This window comes from Poecilia mexicana, unplaced genomic scaffold (assembly GCF_051168715.1).
Source record: "Poecilia mexicana isolate PSO_F unplaced genomic scaffold, ASM5116871v1 scaffold_19, whole genome shotgun sequence".
In the NCBI taxonomy this organism is placed as follows: Eukaryota; Metazoa; Chordata; class Actinopteri; order Cyprinodontiformes; family Poeciliidae; genus Poecilia; species Poecilia mexicana.
This window is the reverse complement of record NW_028263388.1, coordinates 4,523,150-4,551,008: the sequence shown is the minus strand read 5'-3', so window position 1 is coordinate 4,551,008 and position 27,859 is coordinate 4,523,150. Positions and strand designations below refer to the sequence as shown.

Below are 27,859 nucleotides of genomic sequence, written 5' to 3'. Positions count from 1 at the left end.
CACTTTTTGCGCCTCTGATCACAGCCTAGCAGAGTGTCAACAATTACACTTTGTGTACCCTGATTGATTCGCTCCACACCAGTAGATAGAAATATTTTCTTGTTTTGTTTTCCTTATATCCGCATTTTAAAAGTTCATTTAAAATTCAGATTACAGTAGATGGATACAGAGCCAGAGAAGAGTCTTCTTGTTCATGCAAACCGTCAGAGTTTTGCGTTGGGCAAAGTTGTTGCCTAAATAATAGACTTATCAACGTGCCCTCCCTCTTTACAATATCAGAAAAATACTTTTAACTAGCAAAAAAATACGTCTTGATTTTTACATTTTAAAAGCAGCAAATACTTGACTGAACCGTCTTTACTTCCTGCATGCATGCCAGATGAGATTCAGCTGTACCTTCACACCATACACAGTTTCAGCCTACATACGGTGATAACGTTCCATCCTACATTATCACAGTATGTTTGTGTTGCAGATTGTCCATCAATACTTCAGTATAAAATCCCAAGCCTTTGCGTGACTGAAGAGATTTGGGGAGCTATTGTGACCTTTAGCTGTTAACTAACTCTGGGGATACAGGCAGAATCTGGGGCTCGGATTCTACACTGATCTGCTGGTTAATCTGCAATTTCTGAAAGGACCTCCTACTGTGTGGTTTGGTTGCAGGGGAGGTCGTCCGTACATTATCTGCTCTTTAAATCACACATCTGCTCAGCATCTGCTCTTATGGCAACATTTGATTCAATGAATCTTGGGGCTTTGCAACCATAAGATGGCAGCCAAAGCTAATCCTGACCCTGAACTAACCCAAAATCTGAAGATCTGATCAGCCTGAAAAGGAGTGAGATTGGTGTTTTTCTTCTGGCCTCTCTCTGGGTGTGTGTGATCCCAGTTAACTCTGTGTTCACTCACAAACACAGGTGGTTCTCTACTTTCAAGCACGAGTTGAAATTAATGTTTTCGTTACAGATCTGGAAAATCCAATAAGGGTGAACCCAGAAATCAGCTGCTGACTGCAAAAACAACAATGCAAAAATAAGGTGTTTGTGTTAGTCATTAAAACCACGCCGGACCATCCAACAGCAGATTGGTGCAACAGTGGATGCACCAATCCACTGTTGTCCCTTCCGATACTGATACAGATATCTGAGGTTAAGTATTGGCCGATACAGAAAAAAAAGTGCTCGAATAGACTTAACACATTTTTTTAAGGCATAAAAAAACTGCCTTAAAAATGTATTTGAAAACTGTGCACCAGTACAACACACTTAAATACACCAATAGCATCACAAGCTTGGTCAAACATGCAAAACTAGGGCTGGATCATCTAGATAGATTTTTGTTTCAAATATCTGAAATTCTGTTAATCTGGTGGTGTGACCGTTCCTGTTTTATCCACAGTTTTCACTCTACGGCATTTTTTTTTTAATGTACATTTGAGCAGGTTTGAGCACCGTCGCTTCATAACTGACCTCTTTCATCTGCCTACAACCCCCAGAATTTCTGGAGTGAAGGTCAGTGAATATACTATATACTGAATATTGAAAATTCTATCAGACACATTATCTATTAATATTGATCACGTATCTATTTCAATATGTATAGTTATTGATTTATTGTCCGGCTCTATGTAAAAACAACACAACTTTCATTTGTTTAGTCAGTGCTATTAGGAGTATAACAGTTAGTTAAATAAATAATAAGGAAACTGAAACTAAATTAATAGTTTGACTGCTTTGCATCAACAAACATTTCAAATGGTTCAGAAAGTGTAATTAGGAATTCTAAATATAATGTAAAATAAATAATAAAGCATGATGTCACTCAGAGCACAAAGCATAGAATTCAGCTTAGATCTGCCCTTATGGATTGGGCACATTGCCACTGAAACCCAATCTAGAACTGTTTTCAATATCAGGACCATATTAGACCGGTGCAGCTCTAGTTTATGTCTTGTGAAAATGTCATGGATCACCTCATCTAGTAAAGCTGGAGGCTTTGTTCCAATTATAAGTGAAACCTGACCTACTCATTAAACACTCAAGGTGCGTTGAAGCTGGGTGTTTCCCCGTTTGTCTTCAGCCAGAAGGCAAGAAAACACGTCGCCCCTGAAGCCTCCGTGCCCCCCCCCCCCACACACACACAGACCTCGCCCTCTCCTAATTCTCCTTCCCCTGACGTTAGGTGCAGATTACTCAGTCCATCTCTGCTGCTGTCTCTCTGCTGTCTCTGCTCCCTGATTTCATTTGCCATGCCTTTTTTTTTTATATCTGCTCGCCGTCCTGCTCTTTAAGACCTTCTCCTCCTACTTACACCACCGAGTAATAATTCCAGGCAAAAGCTTTGCCTGCTCTGTTTACAACAGCAGAAACACTGCCTTACAACCAGATACAATGTCTCTCACACACACACACACACACACACACCCCCCCCACACACACACACACACACACACACACACACACACACACACACACACACACACACACACACACACACACACACACACACACACACACACACACACACACACACACACACACAGAATGCCATGGAGATGGCAACATGTAGGAAAGCCTCCACAGACTCTTTTCTAATCAGCTCCATATGTAGTCTCCTCTTTGAGCTCCGACTCAATCCGTGCACATCTCGCGTCGCCACTGTCTGCGTGTTTTTCCGTTGGCCTTGTTACATCTGGTATGATGTTCTGTGTTTTGACCACAAAACCTATAATCTTCACAGTCTAAATAATTTTCAAATCATCCCTTAAGCCTTCAAACAACAGCACCCGCCCACTGGGTCAACCGCTGGGCTGTAAAGAGCATGTTTTAGCACCTCATAGCGCCTCTGCTTTATAGCACAAAGGAGTCTCATTTGTCTAAGCCAAAATAGTTTTTTTATTTTTTTTTGTTTTATTAGGTAAAATGTTTCCATGACTGTCAACACAAGCGTGGGAAAAAATAATTACACCCCCGCTGCTCTTATGGGATATCAGAGGGTGAGCTGCAAACATGTGTCGCTAATTAGCCAATCATTAGCTGGGGTGGCTGCTAGCTGTGCAACGATAAATCCAGCTGAATGACGAGATAAAATTTTAAGAAAAAAAAACTATCGTACCCCATGTTTTAGTGTGAAGGTTTCACAGATTATAAACTTTGTTTTAAAGGATCATAATTAATGCAGATTATTCTGGTCTGTGTTTAGTGACCAAAAGAATGAGACCGCGGATACAAACAGCTGAAATGGGTTTTCTCTGTAGAGTGTCTGGGTTCTCCCTTAGAAATAGGGTGAGAAGCTGGGCCATCATGGAGGGTCTCAAAGTAGAGCCGCTGCTCCTTCATGTCGAGAGGAGCCAGCCGAGGTGGCTCAGCATCTGGTTAGGATGCCTCCTGGACGCCTCTCTGGGCACCTCCCACCAGGAGGAGACACAGAGGAAGACCCAGGACACGCTGGAGGAACTATGTTTCTTGGCTGGCCTGGGAACGCCTTGGGATTCCCCCAGAAGAGCTGGAACAAGGGGCTGGGGAGAGGGAAGTCTGGGCCTCCCGTCTTAAGCTGCTACCCCCACAACCCGACCCTGGATAAGCGGAAGAAAATGGATGGATAGATGGTTTAGTGAGTCAACAGATCTCCCGTCTGTTAGCAGCTCAACATTCACAGATTCACTATTTTGCGGATTTCTCTGGGAAACTCAGAGTTGTTCACAAAGAAGGATTTTTTTTTTCTTACAGAGCATATCTAAAATATATTTAAAAAATCCAGCTTTGGAAACTGAAAAACTTTGGCACAGTGCTACTGGCTTCCATTTAGAAAGCAACCAGTCCAGGAGTGGCATTCACTTTCTTTACTACTTACTGGCTGCACTGCCATGAACAGGAGATAGAAGAGATCTTGGGTAGTTAATTAATGTGTATTAAGGCATGTTTGGTATTGAACCAAATATACCTGCCTGTTAAAACAGGCAGCTTAGAATGTTTTTAGAAGGAGTTTCAAGGAATCATGAATTGGACCGCCACAAAAGCTTATGATTTATTTAACCATGTGGTCTGAGGTGTTCTGAATGCCAAGTAAGCATAAAAATGCTCCTTGGTATGTTTTCACACCTGAAATAAAGCTTCATAAATCTCAAACTATGTTTTAGAGAATTTAGATCATTTTTGTTCAGTGCAAAATGATCTAGTTCAACTAAAAACAAGAGGCAATGAGAAGCAGTCCAGACTCTACTAGTAGTACGCTGACAGGACGTTTAAAACTCCTAAGTTAAATGTCAGCGGCTAACCGTTTTGCCAATGCTAACAAGTTGTTCATATCGTCTCTCTTCCTCTGCGGAATGTTTCTATGTCCTTCCAATTACCCAAAATGGTTTTAAAGGATTTTAATAGTGGATGCTTCTTCAGTACTTTTAGGTCTGTTTCTGTGAATTGCTACTTCTACTTCTTTTCTTACTTCAAAATAAGAGTTTCGAGATTGCAGATTTCTCAGACAAAGTCTGATTTCTGGGAAATAAAAATGTTTAAAAAATTGTTTTGTAATTCATAAAAAGAGAGAACTCTTAGGAAAACATAGTCTATGTAAATTTTGACAAAAAACATAAAATGACTTCGCAAAATTGTGAACATTTCTTCAATGCCCTCATTGCATCTTTTTCTAAATCAGGCACGTAATTAAGTTTATGATCTGCCTTTGACCCCGTCAGGGTGCAGACTCACTGAAAACAATCAGGGGGCCAAATCGGCTTGCCATAAATAGAAACTTTAACTTCCTGTGCAGCAGGGAGAACCATTGTCTATGTTCTCCAAAGAACCAAGACAATGCAGATAAACTCATTACTGGCTTCTTTACAGCCGTTTCTCTGACCTCTAATCTTCCAAACTGGTTCACAACTAGGCTAAGATTTGCCAAAAAGAGGATCCCCCACTCAGTGTGAGTGTGTGTGTGCATGGTTGGGTGACCCCACCTCTCGCCCGGAACGTTAGCTGGAGATAGACACCAGCACCCCGCCCGACCCCACTAAGGGACAAGGGTGTAAAGAAGATGGATGGAAAAGAGGATCCAAACATTGTGCTCAAGTTAGAGTCACAATACTTCAGCATATTTTTACTCAAGTAAAAGCAAAAAGTAGCCGTCCAAGAAATTACTCAAGTAGAAGTAAAAGAGTATTTGGTAAAATGTCTACTTAAGCACAGAGTAACTAATCAAATGATCAATCATTTAATGTCAAAATGTACATAATCAGATGGACCAAACTAAAGTTAAGTGAAAATGTTGGTATTTTGAGGACAAACATGACAGTAATTAAAATAAGGAAAAAGTAACAAAACAGGCAAAATATTTTCTTTTCCAAATCTATTTCTTTCAATAGGAAACTTACGAAACTTTAACAAAAACTGCAGGTGTGTCTGGTGAAATTTTGGTTAAAACATTTCATTCAGTTGGTAGAGAATCCAGACATTTTACTCAGGAAAGAGGAGCAATACTTTGTAACAGAATTACTCAAATAAAAGGTAAAAAGTACAGCATAGTAAAAATAGTCTTAAAAGTACTTTTTTTTTCAAATAAGTTACTAGTTAGTACCCAACTCTGTTCACTACCAACCAGTTCCTCCCACTCAGCTCCAGCCTGTTTGACAGCCTGACGTCCTCCCACGTACTCGCCCCGTAGCCACAACAAGCTCCACACCCTAATTACACCAACTTTTCCCTCTTAGCAACTAATCTCCCCCAGAACTGCAGCGCTAGCTGTGACCGCCAAGAAATGACACGCACGCCGTCTGACTCTCCAAAGCTGCTTTATCTCGGGTTTCAAGCCTGCCAGCGCGAATGTGATCAGAAATTTTTGGAGGGAAATAATCGCGCACAATTAGATGGTTATTAAGTCCAAGGGAGAGGGGCGGGGGTGATTGTTGAAAAATCTGAGGAGAGAGGAGATTTTTGTTTTAGGTTTTGGTGATGCAGTTTCATGGGGAAATCATTCGTTATGCATTTGTGACTCTTCACCATTAAAGCTCCTGGTGATAAAGCAGACCTGCTGCAGCCTGATATGATTTGTTATTTCAGCAAATCTCAATCTGTGGCTATGAAGGCAGGAGAACAGACGGAAAGGTTTCCCACGATCAGAGAACGACAAGGACAAACATTTCTGCAAGTGTCCTTCTACAGGGAACTCTGCAAAAGAAACGAGAAAAAACCTCAACTAAGTCTTATATTATTTTTAGTCTAGTTTCTAGTGCAAATATCATATAATACTTAAAATAAGACAAAACTAACTTACAAGTAACTTTTCATGAAAGGTATTAGTTCCACTGGTAGATTATTTCACTTATAACAAGATAAGATATTTTACATGTTATAAGGCAGATAATAAATGATGTGCCAGTAGAACTAATACTTTACTTTTTGTTACTTACGAGTTAGTTTTGTCTCATTTAAAGTAAAGATGCATCAAGCCAATATTTTTATCTGTATTGGTCTAATATTGAAAAAAAAGCCAAGACTGAGTATCGGAGACAATGTACCAGATCTATTCAATCTAAATCTATGCTTTGTGCTCTGATAGATTTTGTTCTTTATTTACTTTAAATCATATTTTGAATTCCTAATTGTACTTTCTGAACAATTTGAAAGAAATTTGAAGGAAGAACAATTTTTGATATGTTTGCCCAAAGCAGTCAACCTATTGTTTTGTCAATTTCTTTATTATTTATTTTACATTGGCTGTTCTACTCCTAATTGCACTGACTGAATAATTGAAAGTTGTTTTTACATGTGCTGTACTGGTGCAGAGTTATCAGATAAATCAATACATTCATATCCATGTTTAAAAAAAATTAGAAATGTTTTAAGTTAATTCAGCTGTTTTTCTGTATCTAATCGGACGATACCTCAGATATCTGCATTGGAAGTGGAAAAAAGTGGATTGGTGCGACTCTAGAAACTGGACTAAAAAGTAGGTAGTGAGATTTCACATTTTTGCAGTGAAGCCGTTGACAGTAGAGCTGTGGAAGAGAATACATCCACATACTGAGCGACTGAAGCTCAGCGCTGACGGCTGTGGAGCGGAGAAACTTCAGGAGGGCCAGCTGTGACAAACCATGGCCTCCATCCAGACATTCACTGCTCTGCTTCCCACACCCGTTTGGCTTTTGTGTTTTTTCCCCTTCTCACTTCTCCATCCAACTATAAAATGTTGCTAAAATTAGACTCATGAGTTATATATATATATATATATATATATATATATATATATATATATATATAAAAAACTATTCAAGTCTGTTGATGATTTCCTCCGTGCTGAGGCCAGGCCCCATCTGCTCTGCAGCACACAAACAACAGAGACGTGCCAACTCTGAATAGTGAGCACAACGCAGCTGAGTATCACAGACTTATAGTTTACAACACGAGTGTCCAAACTTTATGACTGCAGACATCTGTGATAAACTATCTTTCAGTAGTCATTTTCTAAAAATCAGCACACCCCCGCCTCATTGATTCACATGTTTTCTTGACTTTTCAGTTTGAAGAGCAGCTAACGAAAACAAGCCTCCGTGTCACAAAATATACATTCCCCATGGAGACAACATTAAAAATGTTGGGTACAATCTATAATGTGAAATGTGAAGTGATGGTGATTTTGCAAAGACAATTAGTGAAACATGAGCATGCTTCCTGATGAAGCATCTAAAGCACTGCATGCAGCCTTTTTGCCCCAGGTGCCAAAATGATCCTGTTTACTTAAAGTACTTACAGGTCACATAAATTCATTTTCTTTCAATTAAAACAATATTATTGCAATTATTTTTTCATTTTCCCTGAACAAATATAAACATTTTTATACATTTGAGAACATTTTTTTGATTCTATTTTTTCCAAGACACTCATGCTTTATTTAGTTTAACTAAGTACTGCAGCCAAGTCTGGTCGTAAGCCACTGGGTATGTTTGACCCCGTCTACCTCTTACAAAAAACAAAAAAAAAGAAAAACAAATAGTTTCAAAACCAGCTTTTCTCATTTTTAAAATCATTTGATTAGTTCGGCTCTTTTTGGAAAAAGCCATTCAACTGTGAAAAATGTCCATTTCCACTCACTGCTTGTGTTTGTTTTGTTTTTCACCAGCGAATCTGCAGGATTCACAAGCAATAGCAACACACTGAAAAAACACTAAATCCTACCAAGTCATTTTGGTCTGGGTTTCTGGTTCAAATTTCCTAGTACACTTGAAATAAAACAAAACGAAACCAGCTTTTCAGCAAGATACGAGTTTGTTTTAAGCAAATAATTTATTAATCTTGATGAGAAAGTACTACTTCCATGACAGATTATTTCACTGATAACATGAGAAAATGTCTTGCTATAAGTGAAATAAACTGCCAATGGAACTTGTACTTTTTCATCAAGATTAATGAGTCATTTACTTAAAACAAGACCTTATATCTTGCTGAAAAGCTACTTGTAAGTTAGTCTTGTCTTATTTCGAGTGATCTAAGATATTTGCACTAGAAACTAAACCAAAATGACCTGGTCAGACTTTATGTTTTTGCAGTGCAAGTTCACCTCAGACCTACGAAGCTCCAGAAAAATGGCCGCTTTCGCCTGTGGTCTGATGCTCATCTTCATCCAGTTAAATGTTTGTGAGCCTGATCTTAACCTAATCCCATTTTATGAACCTCATAGGGCTGTAAACTGGAAGCAGACACATCACCGACCCGCTTTATTAAACTCAAGGTGTTTGGCAGTGCCAGATATAGCAGCGCTAAGTGCCAGAGTTGTGATAACCTGCGTATCAAAGCGTGCTTGTGAACGATGTTAAGTGAGGTGTGACAGTGTGTGTGTGTGTGTGTAGACACTACAGAACTCACAGTTAGCTGTGTTAATGATTGCCTCTACATGGACAGCATGCCTCTGTTCTCTCTCACTTCCTGTCACATGACCCAGATCGATAAGAACAAACTTTATGCTCATTTGATTTCGACTGCTTATCACCCAAACTCACTGAGATGTCACTCTTGATGCAACTCTTGCTTCGTTGGATTGTGAATATTATAACCAAAAAAACAGAGATGCGTTGCTTGAATCAGATGAATTTCCATCATGCAGGTGAGCTCATAGGAAGGTGGCGTGAGCGTCCCTCCTGACTCTGCTGGTCTCTCAGTTTAACTGTCGCGTTGTTATCAGACTACAGCCGTTTGTTTACACCACGCTTCCTCCGCGGCCTTCAGCCCCACAAGGTGGTTCGGATTATCAGCCCAGAAACATGTTGCATGTGTCAGAGAGCGCTTCACAGTGATGGAACGATAACTGGCGCTGAGCTGCAGTCTGCATCACACCATATGTCAAAGTCACGATCGGTGATGCTCAGAGTCAGGTTTGAATCTTTGAACTTTAACGAGTTTAAAGATTTTACTCAAATATGCACTGATCCGATTTCCAAGTACCGATTTTTGTAAAACCCAAAATATGACCAGATGATACGGCAGAAAAACATGTCATGATACAGGTGTTTCATATCAGTCAATGTCGATAATTATGAATCAGTCTTTTGGTTTTAGATATCTGAAATACTGCCAAACTGGTGGTGTGATCTTTCCTCTTTCATCTACAGTTTCAGCTCCACACTGCTTTTTATTTTTAAACACTAATGAGGCACAATGGTGAAACCTAAAAATGCAAATTACTCAACAGGTTGTTGCTAGACAACCAAACAGTGAGTGAGTTAGTTGATGCCATTCAGCTAGCTTAGCTCGCTGTGAGAGGTTCAGCAGCTAAAGCCTTACCTCTGCCTACATCCCCCAGAATGCAGTGCAGTTCTGGACCGGAGCTCAGTTAAATTATTGAACATTCTATCAGATGTATTATTTATTGATATTGATCACATGTCTATTGTGTTACTGATATATTGTTATTGATTTATTGTTCAAGCCGAATTTCCAATAGGGATTCTAGTTAATTCAGCTGTATCTTTAATAATTATAAGTAACAACACAAAATGCATCAGTTATTACATGAATTTAAATCGATTTGTCTCAATAAAATAACAGTAACCTAAAACGATTTCTCAAAAATAGCCAGTATGGATTAAGCACAATGAAATACAATTTTGAGCATATCTCCTTTACTGTATTGACACACAAAGGTTTTCTTCTTGAATTTGTCAGAATAAAAATACCCACATACTCCAGCATACAGAGCATATTGCATTAGCTGCGCGGACTCCACACACACTTTCCGAACAGTTGAAATTTCAAAGTCGAGCGTACCAAATGCTCGACTTTGGTACGAGGAATTTGTCACAATTTTTCTTGTGACAAATTTCTGCATTCCCACAATTCCATAGTGCGTCATCTGAGCTATCTCTTCCCATGTATTTTTTGTTCTCTGAATGTCCTTATATTTCCTCATTGATGTATCGTACAAGTTTCTACGCTCTCGAATGTCTCCCATCAGACACTCTTTACAATCTGACTCCATTTCATCTACATAGCAGTTTTTACTCAGATGTTCAAACCTCCAAGTTAGTCATTTGAAAATCAATCAAAAACCTTTCAAAATTAGAATTCTAAGTAAGGAAGTTGGACATCTATTAGCAATCCCGACCTCCAATATGGCCGCTTAAATGTAAAACTTTCACATAGAAAGCTGCAGCAAAAATCTGTTTATTTGCATCTTTTAAAATTTGTATTGCATTAAATCCTTTACAAAAAATAAATAGTACATCTCTTAAGAAGTAATTCAAGTACCACAAGTGGTTTTGGTGACACAGCATGATGCTTCCAAAAATCACCATGGGGATGGTGGGTTGAGGATGGTAGTTTTTACTGTGTACTAGTGTCTGTGACCAACTACTACTACTGCCAAGCATTTCTACACTGACATTTGTGATTGCACCACGACAAAATGTGAAAAAGTTGACAGAGGTTGTACTTGTACATGACACTAGCTATTGCAGGGTTGCCAATCATTCAGTTTATCATCCCCACCAGTTTGCAGGCTTCAAATGGCGCCAGATGATAGTGAGCATGAGCGACACATCAAAGTCCAGCTGTAAGACGTCAGACTGATGGAAAGGGAACAAACACGGATTTTCACCCCCCACTTCTCTTCATTACTTTGACGTTTCTAAAACAGCAGCAGTGATAATGGGCTTTAATGAAGCTGTTAGACTCTTTGTTTTGCCTTCTAAGTGGGATTACACGACAATTCATTCCGTTTTCTCAGTGTACAACCTAAAAAAGCACCTGATATGTGCCCTGACTGACTCACACATCCATTCATCATCCATCCCATGGAAACCAGTGAGACCAGGCTTACCATGATTGTCTTCATCCATTTCGATTGGAGGAGCGACTTTGCAGTCCAGCTGAATGTGTGAAACCTCGCGTGAAATGTATCACACTGGGTTTATTTTTGGTTGTTGTTGTTTTTTTAGTTGTTTTTTTTTTCCCCTCTCCGTTTTCAGTAGAATTTCACCGGGACATAAAAGCCAGAACCGGTGCTGTGTTCACGGCAGAAGCGGACCGACGCGCGGCTGCTGTCAGCGACGAAGCGAGGACGCGAATGAACGCGAGCGGAATCCAAACTCTGCGCGTGGAGAGAAGGCGAATCCTCTCGCGCGGAAGGTGATGTTTTGGGCATGAGATCTGAGGCGGCTGCTCGTCGGTCCCTCTGCTCCATCCTCTATCTGCTCCGCCTGTATTCACGGCCACACACACATTGCAATTAGGGCGGCGTCACTAAGCTCCGCCCACCGCCATTAACAACCTCATACTCATACGCATGTGTGCGCGCGCACACAGCCGCTCTTCTACGTGGGTTTTGATTTCCTGTCTGGACTTTTATAGTCGTTTAAATTATTTTTTTTTTCTACAACTGGACTGTGACACCACTATTTGAAGCATAATACTTTTTTTTCATTGTTTTTTTTTATTTCACATGCTACGTATTTCTATGACGTACTATTCAGTATGTTAATTTAAGATATCTGAAATATAAAATAATATATCCAATATATATATAATCTAAGTAAAATATACTTAAATTGATTTGTACAATATATTAAAGGGAATGTCAAATAACTATACCAGAAGGGTTTTAAAGGTCATTCATTATTTTTGATAAACAAATCTGTTGTTTTGAGAAAAAACACTGAGATGGGAAAAAAAAACAAAGGCTCATTTGGTCTAAATCATAAAATCCAGATAAAGTGGGCAGAGATATCTGGAGAGGAAACCGGAGAATTCAATGGTTGCTTCATGAAACACTTGAAGTCTAGTTTTAAGTAGAAGTGGTGACATTGAGGTGAAAATGATGAGGATAGTGGAGGAGTTGTTTTTGTTTTTACTAGTGACCATGATGATGAGTGTTTACCAAAAACAATGAAAGAAAGACAGGGAAAAAAAGCCCCACCAGAGGCTTTACTGTAACTCTACTGCTGGTATTATTCTCTCACTCTTTGTGTTTATAGACAACATGACAATATAAATCATCAGTCAGTAGTTGAGTAATAATTTCATCTTTCAGAAGTTAATCCATGTCTTCCACATCACACTTAGTTGTCTTGTATTGCTTCATTTCAGGTCTTCAAATAACAATGTTTTAAGTAATCGATGAATCGATTTTTCTGATAGTTAATAGATTAATTGGCTGAAAAAAATGGGACATTCTACTGATTTTTTATTTATCCTCTCAAAACTTTTTATATAACAATACAAATACATTAAAATATACAAATAATCAAATATTTTTATTCCATTTTAAATGAGAAAATAAACATTTTATTCCTTTAGCAAATTTGAACTGGATGAAGCTAACCCTACCACTTGAGGAGTTTTGACAAAGATTTTTTTTTTAATCTTAAATACAAACTGTATTTAAGACAAAACTGTTTTTGGAAAGTTTTGCCTTATTGCTCTGAAAATGTTGTTTTTTTCAGCAAATGGTGTTTTTATGTATCTGTATACTCCACCTAATGATTAATTGATTACTAAATTAGTTGACGATTATTTCAATAATCAGTTAAACATGATGAATCTGACTAATCGTTTCAGCTCTACTTAATTTACTGTTTTGTTTAGGGATATTTGTTATATATTTTTAAATACACATTTCCATTAATTACTTGAAAGACGTTCCTTAGGACAAAGGTCCTGATCCTGTTACTTTCGGCGCTCCCTGGGTTTTGGTGATGCAGGTATTACAGCATCTTTTGAGGTCAGTCCTGGCAAGGAAATTCCACTTCCTGCCCTTTCCCTCCCTGTATGAGCTCACTCACTGAGGATTTTCCAACAGAGATTCCAGCTACGCCGGCCAGCTGTCATATTAGAGGAGAGGAACACGAAGGTTTGGGCTGGGCTCAGCTCAACATACGGTCCCCAGCTCAGGAAGGGAGTTGTGCCGGGGACACATTGTGCAGCACTCCAGGGGCACAATGGACGAAAGTTAAAGGACAGGAAGTGATGAAATGGGCCTGTTTTCCTTCGCCCTCTCAGTGCGAAGATGTTTAACTAAACAAAAGCTCCTCGGCAACCTTCTAAAACTTTTGTCAGTAGTAATGGTTATTTTTACCTTCGTTTTACACGTTTATTTCTGTTTTGTATAGGGAAGAAAAATAAACTTAGAGGGTGCCACATGTAGTAGCCAAATATATTTTGACACCTTCCAAAAATAACAGTCTGGGTCATTTTTTTTGCCGAAAGTGATTTTGGCAAAACATAAAAATAAAAAAATTGACTATAGAGGAATTGCTAAGAGTGCCAATAAGTTTGGCACAAATGATATATATAAAAATATAACTTACTAAGAAATGTAAATCCATATTTATTTGCAATGTGAGATGATGCTATGGAATACGTTTTTACATGATGGAAGCAGAAGAAGCTGTTGTCTTCATAGTTTGTGTGACTTCAGACAAAAGATGAAGTTTCTGAGGTGATAATCACAACTGTTATCCGATAAACTGAGCCAAGGTTCCACTTTGGTGTCACTTTGGTCAGGATGAGACTCTACAGCTGAAAACTATTAAATAACATTAAAGCTGCAGTTTGTAACTTTAATTAATTTATTTTATCTGCTTTTTACATACTTGTTAAAACAGTGACCATGTCGTGGCTGTATAATATGAAACAGATAATCTGTGAAAAAACAAAGCGCGCACACGGACATGATTGATGGCGCTAAGACCTTCCCCTGGCTCTGATTGGTTGTTTCCAGTTAGCACTGGAAGAAGGCAGCTGAGCTGGATTGTTTCACAGATTATCTGTCTTATACTGTGATGACATAGCGACAGCTTCAACACATACATAAAAAATATTTTAATAAACGTTACTGCAGCTTTAAGGTTTGAAAGGTCTATTGAGAGCATGCAGGTGAATGGATCCTCTGGGATCCGAGGGGGAGGAGGAGAGCTGAGTGTTATTGTTTGAAGAATGGAATGATGGATGATGATGAAATATGTTGCGGATAGATTCTCACCGTTCTGAAGGTCCAGGAGGATTTGAACAAATCCTCAGAGTCTGGAAGTGGCAGCTGGAGGTTAATGGTGACTCGGTATAGCCGTCTTTTAGTGTTGGGGGGGAAAAAAAAGAATAAAACCCTCTGAACATCCCACCAGCAGATTTAGGCTGAAAGTAATCTTTCCAAAATGATTCTCCTGACCGTGTTATTGTAATATCAGTGTCTTGGAGTGGCTCCGTCAGCCCCGGCTTGAAACAGCGAATCCATGACGGAAATGAAAGATTAGGGTGATGGTAAGGAGGCCTTCCGTCCTCACAGGCTCAGAGCTCATCACCAAAGTTAAACCCTCAAAGTACCAGTGGAGACATACAGAGAGTCGGTCAGTTATGAGACTCTACAACTCTTGACTGCTATAAGGGAAATAAAGATTTTTACCGTTGATTACTGAGAAAAGCATCAATAGCTCAATAAAAAGAAATTATAAAACATGCCATTTTTAATAAAATGTAAATAAAAACATACATTTTACAATCCTTTCATGTTGCTCGTTTCCTATTAGAAACAAACTTAAGAAGTTGCGCAGAGATCCAGAGCTCTGGAACTGCTGAGACTATTTGTTGTGGACTTCTGGCTAAAATAAAGCCACTGTTAGCGATCCATCCATGATGATGCAATGTGGATACTTTCCTTTAGCAGGGACAAAAGCCTGCTCATGAATGGCCCAGTCAAAGTCCAGGCCTAAATCCAGGTGAGAATGTGAATGAAGTTAACATAGTTAAAAATGCCCCCGTGTGCCTGGAAAACACATAACACTTTAATAAACTCTAGTCATCTCAAAAATTCTCTTAGAATCAGATTAAATATTCATTTGTTTTCCTTTGAAGCATAAAATAAATGTAATGTTCCTTTCCTCACAGAAGCTGCAGGCATAAACAAACACTGCCTCCACAGAATCGCAACATGTTCTGGTGAATCCCCCCTCCCCCGCACTGGCCCCCAGGGGCCCACTTTCAGGCAGAACCCACGGCTCACTCTGAGTGAATCCTGAAAGAGAAACAGAGGGAAGACAACAATCTCATCCTCGTTATCATCGCCCTCAACTGCTGTTTTTAGCTGCATCTCTGCCGAAAGGTAGGGTTTGTGGCTGAACAGTTTGGGAATCATCATGTGTTAACTATGTGAGTGGAGGCGTATTCCCAGCTCTCAGCTGACTGGAACAGAAGTGGTGGATTCCAGAGAAAAGAAAAGAAAAACAAACAACACCCTTTAGTTTTGGACTCAAATAAAAAGTTGTAAGTGCCCATCTCAAGTCAAGTCAAAGTTTATTTCTGCAGCACGTTTACAACAACCTGAACTGACCCAAGTGCTTCATAATAATCACACCATCACAGGTGGATAAAAGGTTAAACAGAAAATAAAGTTAAGCTTGGCAAAAAGTAATAAGACAATTATAAAATTGGCAGAAAATACCAAACACTAATATGAATAAAAAACAAAGGGATACTTCATTTCAGCAGCAATCCCCCCTCCTACCACCCACCAAAAATCACTCAGAACAGTGCTAATATTGACAGTTTTTTTTCTCAATTCAAACATCATTTCAAGAATTTGTGTCAATTTGAAACTGAATTTTTACAAGAGTCGGCCTTCCCACGAATAACCTTTGACCCGCTCTTATGAGATGAGCTTTAGGGGGGAGAAACCCGATTTCCATGGAGACGCTCCAGGTTTAGCTGGAAGCGGGATGTTTTCCAGCGTGTCTCTGCAGCTGAGCAGGACATGTCTTCTGCTTTCTGTCTCATCAGGTCTGTTTCCAGTCATACAAACTGCTGCGACCTTCTTGTTCCACTCAGCACAGAGACAAGCCTCTGTTGGCTGCAGTCATGCTCTGTCATTATGTAAGCTAGCGGTCTGCTTTGTGACCCATGCGGTTATAATGAGGCTGAGAAATACATTTCCACACAGTCAGAAGCTTTTATACAGCTCCAGATCACACTGGGGATTTATAAAAATGTTACTGTTTCATATTTATGCCACCTGTTTTAATATCTTTTACAGTGATTTTACGTAATGGAACAAAACAACACAGAACGGAGCGTCCAAAGTGTAGCCTGAGAATTTCACTATTAGGATTAGGCACAAAGTAGTTTTTTTTTTTCAGTGGCCGTGTTTACTGTTCATTTTAATTTTATAGCAAAATAGGTCTGTAAACATCCAGCAACACTAGAGCACATTTATTCTATTGAACTAAATAGAATAGTTTATGTTGCCAGGAACAGACTAAAAGATTTTCTAGACCAAATCAACTGGGGAAAATACTCAAGAAGTTAGGAAACTGTCCACCTTTTATTAAGACAAAAAAAACAGTTGCCACTTTGTCTGAACATAACTGGATCTGCACTATTCTACTGGAGGTCTGGCTGTAAGTTTATGACTTTGTCTCTGTCCGTCATTTTGGCAGTTGCTGAAATGTGGAATGCAAATAAACTTGGAACTTGGACTGACTGACTGACTGACTGACTGACTGACTGACTGAGGTGGTCAAAGAAAATCCTGTCACTTTCTATTTTCACTTGTCAATTTTGAAACTACTACCAATGACATATTCAGTGGAAACTTTTCCTCCACAGTCTCTTTAAAATACTTCTGTTCTTTCTGAATCTCCACCTTCAAGAAGTCATCACAGCATCACTCCTCTGTTAACCCTTCTACAATGTTTTTTTTTACCAACATTGCTCTGGGAAGGAGCTAAATATTGTGTTAGAGTAGCTCATTAGATTCCAGTGTAATACGTGGATGCTTTAATGTCACAAAAAATGTTTAAAAAGCTGTATGAAATCTGTATCTCTATGACATTAAGTAACAATTTTGGAAGTTTAAGTTCAAGTGAGACTGAAGTATTCTGGACCAGCCAGTGACATGACATGACAGCAGGTTTCTACATCAGTCACATCTGGACTGTAGATGGTTATTTGTGTGTGAAGATGACAAGCATCTGAAAGACCACACACATACGCACACGCATGCACACACCCACACACACACACACACACACACACACACACACACACACACACATACACACACACACACACACACACACACACACACACACACACACACACACACACACCAAGCCGTTTGCTTGGCTATCTTTGTGGGGACTTTTCATTGATTTCCATTCATTTCTACAGCCTAAACCTTTCCCTAATCCTAACCCTAACCCTCTCCATTACATACCTAACCCTAATCCTAACCAAATCTCAATTCACACCTTAGTCTAACCCCTGACCCAAAAACAGCGTTTCCTCCTGTGGGGACCACAAGGAACAGTTGGTCCCCATAACGTAGTATGTGTCAGGAAAATGGTCCCCGCAAGGTATTACAAACAAACGCATGGGGCAATGTGACACACTTCCTGCCTCACTGTGCTCCAGTGAGGGAAGCAGGCAGCACTGGTAAGGAGAGAATGGAAGAAAAAAAAGAGAAAAGAATGCACACATGCAGAGAAAGGAAGCTACATTTTTGACCCGGGAACTGCATCAACGTTTGACTCGCTCAATCTGATTCCATCCCACTGTGACAATAACTCATCAGAGGAGATCGCGGTGTGAATAGATGGGTGTGCGGTGCAGGAGTCGCAGCCTGGAAGTCTCCTTTGATCTACTGACTGAAGCCCTTCAGTCAGTAGGGCTGCCCATCAGGTGGCAGAGCACACAGAGGCAGAGCGGCTTCAGCAGAGCAGCAGCAGCAACGACCCATCTGCTGCCACCGGCTAATAAACAAACTGCTGCACAGAAAGCGAACCTGAACTAAATTCTGCTGTCACAATGAGATGTTTGAGGAAGCGCACAGGAAGCAGCTGGAGGCACTTCAACACTTTCAGAGACTGTGAGGGAGTTCAATTCAACACTAAGCTGCTTTCAAGGAATTCAGTTATTCACAGGTAAATATGAGGCTAAGAGTTGTGACAAGGTTTGACGGAATATTAGGTAGAGGGAAAATGGAGGAGCACATTTCCACCAAAAGAACTCAGAAATATTTAGATTAGTCTCAGAAATTGCCCAGAAACAAACGTGGAAACTTCTGAGTTTGTAAAGTTGAACATTTTCCACTTTTGAAAAACTTTTCCCTAGAAAATTTCTGAGGTTAATCTCAAAATTTCTGGAATTCTGGAACCCTTCTAGCAAATCTTTGACTTTCAAAGCTCAGAAATGTACGGAACAGGGCCAATGAGAAAAAAAAAAAAAGTCTGACTTTAATCTCAGAATTCTGAGAAAAAAGTCAGACTTCTCTTTTTTTCAGTGGCCCTAATCGTCTTTTGCAGAAATATCCTTATTTTTGTTCTAGAATTTTTTTTAGATCAATCTTGAAATTTCTGAGTTTCTTGGTGGAAATGTACTACTATTGTTTTCTGTCTACGCCGTCGTAAATATGGCACACGTATCTACAGAGCAGATTTTGAGAAAAGTGTCTTTTGTGAGCCATTTATTGTGCATGTTTCCATTAACCTGACTTATCCGTGTCGGAAGCTTCTGCATCATTTAAAGCTGTGACACCTCAAGTTAGAGCAGCTGAAACCAGATCCTGTTTTTAAATATCTTTTCCAGACCGTAAGCCTGCACTGATAGACAGAGAACAGCAACACAAAGGTCCGCTGCAGCCATCTGCTGCCATCATGAGCTCATTTAGCTGTTAATCCATTAAAAATGTTGACTTTCTCCCTAAATGATAGGATTGCAGCTCTGCACCACCTTCCCTGTTGTGTTACCATTACAAAGCACATTCAGGCACTTTACTGATGATTGCCTGCAGCCTGTCAGTCTGACTCTTGTGCAAATGGGAGCGCCATGGCGAGGGTCATTAAACCCCAGTGCTTATTATGGAACTAATGATCGAATGTAATGAGCCACCAAGAAGCCTCTGTGAGCTGCTGTTTGAAGGAAGATGAGGATGGACTGCGAGTGACAGCAGAGACACCAAACTCTCACTAAATAAATTACCTGCAGCAGCAGCAGGTTGTTAAGATGATCTTTACATGACTTATGCATCTTGTTTAAATCAGGCTATGGAAGGCCGGGTTTGTAGAGTGGAAACACAAACTTAATGTATTTATTAGGTCTGTCCCTGAACTAGCTTTGCTTGGCTTCAAGGAGCGTCTCTAAGGTATTGCTAGATCCTCCAAGGAGGTTTGCACATGGTTGCCATAGGAGATTAAAGGATTTCTCACACTTATTTGATTTTATAGAAAAAAAATTTAAAAAAGCAAAATGAACATTGTTAACTCTGTATCATTCTCCTATGATTTACACTATTTTGTGTTGGTCTATTTTATAAATCCCAATAAAATAAACTTCGTGGATGTAACGTAAAAAAAAGAAAGAAAAAAGAGGAAAAAAATCCTAACAGAGATGAAAATATTAGATTTTTTTAATTTAACATCTGAACCATTTTTTATACCACGCCATTTAGATGCAGCCCGTGTTCATATTCTAGTGTTTATGTTTATGCTAAGACATTTCTTCCTGTTTCACTGTTTCTCAGTGTGGCATCCTTAGCCTTCCTGCTGAGATGCATGGTGAGGCTTCTACTTATCCTTCATTCATCTCTCTCTAATGTTGGGGTTTGTCCTCTTAATGTGCTTTTTGTAGCGGGACAAAACTCAATCTGCACGTGACACTGAGGACGCGTGTGCAAAAAGATTATCATGGAGTCAGAGAATAATTGATGACGCTACAGAGCAGCATTAAACAGAACCAGAGCTTGAAAAGTTACAGAAAGAAGCGCAGATAAATGTTTACAGTTTATGTTACTAACCCGAGAGCAAAAAATGCATCATTTTCTAGTCTTCGATAGAAAAGGACTACATTACCCTCTGGTGTTTAAATGTTAAATTGCATTTTTGTATTCAAGTACTGATGAACTTTTACAATAGTCAGTAAAACAAAATGCAAAATATGAATTCTACTTAGAGAACATGTATCCCCGATTATATGTTATCTTGAGGTGAATTATGTGTATAAAAAAGTTAATGAAATTAACAAATAAATCAATGAAATTTAATGAGAATCTTGAAATTTGGACAGTAAGTCTCAGCTTCATTTTGGTGGTGCATCATTTTTCAATCCAAGTTGAAATCTTAGTTATATGTTTGAGAATTAAAGACCAACAGCAAACAATATTTTAATTCCAAACAGAAATTGGACAAACACATTCACTGCATATTAACATCTTAAACATGCTTGTTCATTATAAGTTAATAAAACTTCAAGTTTTTTGTTAGTAAACATTTACAAGTAACATAAGACTCCATTGTATTGTCACGTTAAACCATTAAGAGGATTAAAAGTGTGTATTTATATATGTTTATCTTTGTTTGTTTGCCCTTTTGTTCGCTTGTTTGTTTGCTTATCATTTAAGAATTTCAACTGTATATTTTTTGGGTTGCCATACTTAGGTATTCTATTTTGGTTTTGAGGAGAAAGGAAAACAATGCCAATGTTCTGAGAACTGACAATCGCTGTGTGTCACACAAAGTAATAACCACTAGAGGGCGGGCTTTGACCATTATTCGGCTCGGACCGGATGAGACTTCCAGGGATCTACAGTTTCCAAATCAAACCGTGGGCGTATTTTTCCTTCAATCTTGCTTCGATTTTTTTTCTTCTGGGTGTTGTCTGTGTGTTTAACATATCTGAAGTTTCACTGGGGTGTTGCTCCTGACCAGACACAGACAGTCAGATAGTTCGTTCTATGTAGAATTTTTATAAATCACTTCGGAGTTATTATCTCTCTTTTCGCTGCACTTTTAGGCAGCACAAGCAGACTGCTTTAGTTTAGCTGCTGTTAGCTTGACCAGCTAACTGGGATCAATGCAGGCCATTAAGTGTGTGGTGGTGGGAGACGGGTGAGTTAATTTACATCTCTATTCTTATTCTAACCTCAAATGTTAGAGTTTGAATCATACGTTGTAGAATTAAAGTTTAAAAATTGTGGTTTTTGGTTTGACCCAGTTAGCAACAGTTGGCTAGCGGCTAACAGTCCCAGATAGATTGACAGCTGCTGTGGTGGCTGCTGTCCCTCCAGCTGGGTCACAGATTTAGCCTCAATCAGATGCAGCATGCTACTTTATACCTTTTAAGTCAATATATTTGAACTGTATATACTCCTAACGTTTGAGTTGCATCCACTTTATTAAGTAAAAGTGGGCGACTAGTAACATTTTAAAAAATAAAAGCTGAATGTCAAATTCGTGGCACCTGACGGAGTATGAAAGGAACTTAATCCAATATCACGTTTGTAGGTTAAAAGCATCTAATCTTTTCTTAAGCTGAAATTCTGAGACAATTTATATTGCCAATATATTTAGTTTTTACATATTGCCATTCATGAGTTTTTGAACATTGTTCTGTTTAGCGGTAAGAATAGGTGTCCGATAATGGGCAGAAAGTCATATTTATTACTTTAAATGCATTTCACTCTAAAAAATAAATTGCACTAATAACCACAGCAATAACAAAACGGAGAGATGTTAGAATAATGCCAAAATAAAATAATTTTAAATAATATAGGTAGGTTTGGGTCCTGAGAGCAATAAGCCAAAACGACCAAAAAAAAAAATACCTGTACGTTTTGCATTTATGATACAATTCTTTTTTCATATTGTGTAAAAAAAAAAAAAAAGGTTTAGGAGGTTAAATGAAAACTCAGCAGAGTGCGCCATTTGTGTTTAATCTGATTGATCTTCAGAATCATCATTAAAAATAATGGTCCGTTCCAGTCCTAACCTGGAGGACCAATCCAAGTTGTGTTTCCCAATTCCTAGTCTCTGACTTCTGATGTGACCTGCTGATTCTCTGGAAATATATTTCCTCACTTTGTGATAACAGGGTGGTGAACATTGGAGGTAGAATTAGAAATACTTTTCACTGCTTATGAAATCCACTGTTCTTACTGTAGCTCTCTCTCTCTCTCTTTCTCTCTCTCTCTCTCTCTCTCTCTCTCTCTCTGCCTCCTCAGGGCTGTGGGTAAAACATGTCTCCTCATCAGCTACACCACCAACGCCTTCCCAGGAGAATACATCCCCACGGTGTAAGTCCCACGCTCCTCTGCTCTGGTCATTCTTAATGTGATGGACCTAAAATGTGTTAGAGTAAACTTCTGGTCAGCGGGAATGTGCTTGAAAGCTCATTTTCAGCTCTTTCCTCGCAGATTTGACAACTACTCTGCTAATGTGATGGTGGACGGGAAACCAGTGAACCTGGGTCTGTGGGACACAGCAGGACAGGAGGACTACGACCGGCTGAGGCCGCTGTCCTACCCTCAGACAGTGAGCGTACACACAACTCATCTCTGTCCATTGTCCTGCACAGATCTGTATTAGCTAGCCGCTGCCAGAGCGAACACTGTCTTCACTTGGAGTTATTTAACAAAACAAAACAATCTCCCTCTCAGACAAGTACAGTGAATAATATACAGTCTGGAGAACAGTAACATGGAGTAAAAAGCAGCTCTTGTTTACGCCGTTTGTCTTCACAACAATCTGGTCTTTGTGCAAGAGACAGAGAGAGACAGTCACTTTGTATTTAACCAATATAATGAGTCCTGATTTGTGCTGTTATGTCATAATTACTCTATTGTATGTATTCTAACTCAATTAACAACATGATTTGTCATGTTAAGGTATGAATACTTTCAGTGACGTTTTTAGATCAAGTTTTTAACCCACTGATTTTTACCTTTGTTTTTTGTTTTGTTTTTTTTCAGGACGTTTTTCTTATTTGCTTCTCACTCGTCAGTCCAGCTTCCTTTGAAAACGTCCGGGCCAAGGTAAGAGGAGCTTGGGTTGCGTTATGGATCTAGGGCTGCGCCGATTGCAGTTTTCTTAAAGATCTTTGATCTTTAAGAAGATCATAAGAAGATGGCAGGTCAGTTTTCTTTAAGAAAACTGACCTGCCAATTCCAATTTTGGATGACATCGATTTCTTTTTATATCTCAAAAGATGTTAAGTTAGCCCTCTCTCACAGCAGCTTAAAGGGGGACAGTGTGTTTCCATTGAACATAATATTGCGGAAATTGGAATGATGAAAAAAAATCCGCTTGATGAAAACTTGAGGATTTCGAAAACCCCCCACATTTTCCTATAAAAAGTCTTTGTGTAAGGATGAGGTGGTTTTTCAGCCCTATTGAAATAGATAAGTTTCGCAAAACTGCAATGGAAAAACTTTTTCCTGCATCATGAGTCATGTGATCATCAACCAGATGTTACTACTGGTGAAAACAACAAAGACGACGACAGGAAGTGGTGGCTGAATTATGAATATGTTGGTTTACGTCGGTCACTGCTGTGATTTTTAATGACTTGTCGTGTAAACAACTTACTCGCGTGTGATTTTAATTTAATTTCTTATTTAATGGAAACATCACAATTGCAAAACTGTTTTTCCGACATTAGCAGAATATAGACGAATGTTGTAAACATCGGCCACTCTCGCAAAATTAAGGAAATCAATTTATCGGTGCACCCCCAATGAGAAGCAAAGCATGGAGTGTAGCTTGAGATGGTAAATTAATATTTTAAGAGAATATTGGTAATGATGTACAGACATGTTTGGCATTAATCGAACAATGGAGCACCCTCATACTTCCTGTTCTGCAAGTGATTGCCCGTGTTGTCCTGCAGTGGTATCCAGAGGTCAGACACCACTGCCCCAAGACGCCAATCATCCTGGTGGGCACCAAGTTGGACCTGAGGGATGACAAGGACACCATTGAAAAGCTGAAGGAGAAGAAACTCTCTCCCATCATCTATCCACAGGGCTTGGCCATGGCTAAGGAAATAAGTCAGTTTTTGTTTCATGCATGCCCAGACCAATTTTTACTATCATATTTGTCACTACTGAGCCAGTATTTACTCAACTTTTGACTCAGATTTGCATCAATGACCCATAAGTAACATGATTACTTTTGGCATTATCTGCACTGATGATTTGCTCCCCTCAGTATGCCGGATGCTTAAAATACCTTTTTATTATTTCTCTAACTCATTGGAAGCTTCCAGAGCTTCAGCTCTAGACCATTTGTTCATCTTTAAATATTAAAGCACTAAGTGATGATGGCTGCACAGCTAAAGTAACTTACTTAGTACTAATGCAATAAAACTCTGTAAAGTCCACACCTTTGACCCCATTACACATGAACTATTCAGGATGATACACACACACACACACACACACTTCAGAGACACAAAATGAATTTAATTTAATCCTGTAAACATTTTGCAATAAGCAACTGATCAATTAATCACACGATAAATTAAAATGAGCTTAATAATTCCCATAAGATGATATTTTTTTGAAGGGCATTTTTGTTTAGAGGCTTCATAATCCATTTTATTTATGCTTTTGTTTGTATCTAAGTTTTTATTTTAGTTTTATTTATTGTTTTGGCTGCTGTGTTTTACTTTGGATATTTAAAATGTCTTCCAGGTTCAGTGTTACATGTTCTTTACCAAACTGAAGTTTATTAATATATGAGAGGGCAAACTTTGCATTATTCTGCCATTATTAACATATTACTTGAAAATGACCACAAAATAATATTATCCTTTATCGTAATAATTACTGGCACAATTTATCATCCAGCAACATTAATTCCTGCGACAGGCCTATAGATCTGTGCAGCTTGCTGCTTTTCCAGCAATTATTATGAATGTCGCCCGTTTCCTCTACCAATATGAGGAATATGCTAATAGTTGGATTGTGTTGCTGTTTGAAACCAGGTGCAGTGAAGTACCTGGAGTGCTCTGCTCTGACGCAGCGCGGCCTTAAGACGGTGTTCGATGAAGCCATCAGGGCGGTCCTGTGCCCCCAGCCCACCAAGAAGCCCAGGAGAAGGAAGTGCACCGTACTGTAAGGAAGACCCGTCCGGATCAGAACACACGACCAGGATGAAGGAAAAACAGACCACGGGTTCCTACAACTAGCTTTTCTACCACGCCGGATCAGAGCTTTTTGTACATAGGAGGAAAAAAAAAAGAAAAAGGAGTACATTTTCAGCTAAACTCTCTGAAATTTTGAGATTAATCTCAGAAATTTTCTGGAAAAAACAAAGTTTGAGTTTTAAAAGTTCAACATTATCAACTTTTGAAACTCAGAAATGTCCACATTTTTTCTCGAAAATTTCTGAGATGAGTCTTGAAATTTTCTATCTCCAATGGCCCTGACATGTCGTATTCTTGGAAGCGGTATTATGTCTCACTTCCATCTGAAAGATCTTCATAGATCTCAGTAAAGCTTCTTTTTTTCCCCTTTTTTAATGAGTGGAACCAGATGTTTGTGTGGTTGCTGACATCTGGCTCTTTCAGATCCATTAGTAAATGGTAAATTTTGAAAAGTGAGGATGTGAGGGTAAGAATACAATTGGAAATTTTATGAAAAATATTAATGTATTTTTGTCATATGCAGTGAAGAAACACTACTTGAATGTGGATTTGTCATATTACTAGATTTTTACAGAAGGTCCAGTGCTTCACTTTGCCCTGAACACCAAGATTCCTGCTGCCTTTACTGAATTTTACTTTATGCAAAAATGTTTTTAGATACTTTTTTTTTTTTTTGAATGTCACTTTTTTTCTAGCTGTGCTTGACAGACTGGTTTGTTTACATGACTTCATTCAGATGGAGGTTGCAGAAACCCAGATTGCTGATCGTATTTTTGTTTTAATGTTTGTTTTTCTCACTTGGGGTCACACCGATTTTCTCTCCGATCTTTAAAAAGCTTGAACTGCCAATTCCAGTTTTGACAGATAACAATTTGTCAGTTGTCTGAAAAGTGGTTAAATATATAGGTATTCATATAAAAAAAATCAGCTGATTTTTTGAGGAGGCAGATAAGATCGGTTTTTCATCTGAGTATCGGCCACTTTCTCAAAAATTTAGGAAATGTGTGACAGTTTATCGGTGCCCCCTAATTTCAACATGTGAAGGACATGGCAACATCACCCCTAACCCGCAAAAACTGACAGAAGGATAAGGAGTCCAACTCCTGGAGGACAGTATTTTAATTGCATTCACTGCATTTCTTTTTTTATTATTATTTCAGACATATTTATGTTGTCATGAAGGTTTGCAGTTTTTCATGCTTTATTCCAAGTTACTGAAGTGAGTCAGTGTTGTAATATCTGAAGGGTGGAGCTCATTAGTTTTGGGCATTTAATATTGAATAAAAATTAGACATAGGTTGGTTGGAAATTCTCAGACTGATTCAAATGACCATTTTGTTGCAAACAAAAATTACATATGACAACAAAGCAGTTTTATTCTAAGATGTTGCACAACATTATTAATCAGACTTTGAGCAGAAATCCAGTTGAAAGCTGAACTTTTATAGTTTAATCCCAGCTGCTCTTCAGTAATAGTGGGATTAAAAACAAGCTGCTCAGTGTGACTGTCTGCTGGCTAGCTTGTGGACCCAAACTGTTTTAAAGCAGCGTTGACTTCATAAAGGTGCTCAGTAGCGCCACCTGTGGTTCCAGCTCAACTGGGGTCCTTTTTTCCTGCCAGCTAACCCAACAACACAGCAACACGTTGGGGAGGGGGCAGTGATATTGTGTTCTATTTCACCAAAGAAAACTCAGGTCACAATCACTTAGCAAAAATGACTCCATTGTAATTAGAAGAATGGCTTAATAGGAACATGTTTTGCGGTTTTTGAAACTATAATTTTTCTAAACTGTAACCGGCCCATGCCTAATGCTGCCCAACTGATACGAGAAAAACTAAACTAGTACAGGTACTCACTCTGAAGAGCCATAAACTCTGGACACTTTGTAATCGTTTTCAGTACAGCAGTATCTTTATGTAGTGTTGTGTTTTTTTTAAACAAATAAAGCATTTACAAAGCTCTCTTGGATTTGTGTTTTGTTAAAATATTACAGAATTCTTCCAAAGAATATTTATTTCACATCCATATTAAATAATACTAGTAAATGCATCACCAGCTTGTACTGGCAGTATGGTGTAAACTGTTCATTTACAGGTAAACAAACATCTTTTTGGTCAAATTTAAAAAGAAAAATATTCAGCAAAATTTATTTTGATCTCGCATGTTCTCCCTACAATGAAACTTCTTTATTAAGAATCACAGTAAACAGATTGGTTACTCACATTTACCAGCAGCAACACCTGGTCAGAATTCCAGAGATTTCTCAGGCCACTGTTGGCAGTAAATCAAGAGGAAATCCTGATCATTCCTGTAACAAAACATAAACCAGAAACTCCACAACAGTTCACTTAGTTTACTGTCCACTTCAGACAACACAGGGACTCTGGTTTACTTTACCTCCTGTTAATTTGTCCAGGCTAACTCACCATATGATGAATAATATGAAGTGTGTGGTGGTGGGAGACG

General features: G+C 38.8%; 2 protein-coding genes across 2 annotated transcripts in view; one reads left to right on the top strand and one right to left on the bottom strand.

Moving 5' to 3' along the window:
• Positions 1-12,093, bottom strand: part of LOC106925840 (cytohesin-3) — a 40,344-nt gene extending 28,251 nt beyond the window's left edge. The window contains exon 1 of the mRNA XM_015000367.2: positions 11,308-12,093. Within this exon, the coding sequence (XP_014855853.1) occupies positions 11,308-11,326 (19 nt within the window). The 5' untranslated portion in view covers positions 11,327-12,093. The remainder of the gene's footprint in view (positions 1-11,307) is intronic.
• An 8,963-nt stretch (positions 12,094-21,056) lies between these two features.
• On the top strand, positions 21,057-27,355 carry LOC106925839 (ras-related C3 botulinum toxin substrate 1-like). Its single transcript, XM_015000366.2, has 6 exons — positions 21,057-21,355; positions 22,468-22,539; positions 22,660-22,777; positions 23,215-23,277; positions 24,132-24,291; positions 25,230-27,355. The coding sequence occupies exons 1-6, from the start codon at positions 21,321-21,323 to the stop codon at positions 25,361-25,363; spliced, it is 582 nt and encodes a 193-aa protein (XP_014855852.1). The 5' UTR covers positions 21,057-21,320; the 3' UTR covers positions 25,364-27,355.
• The last annotated feature ends 504 nt before the right edge of the window (positions 27,356-27,859 follow it).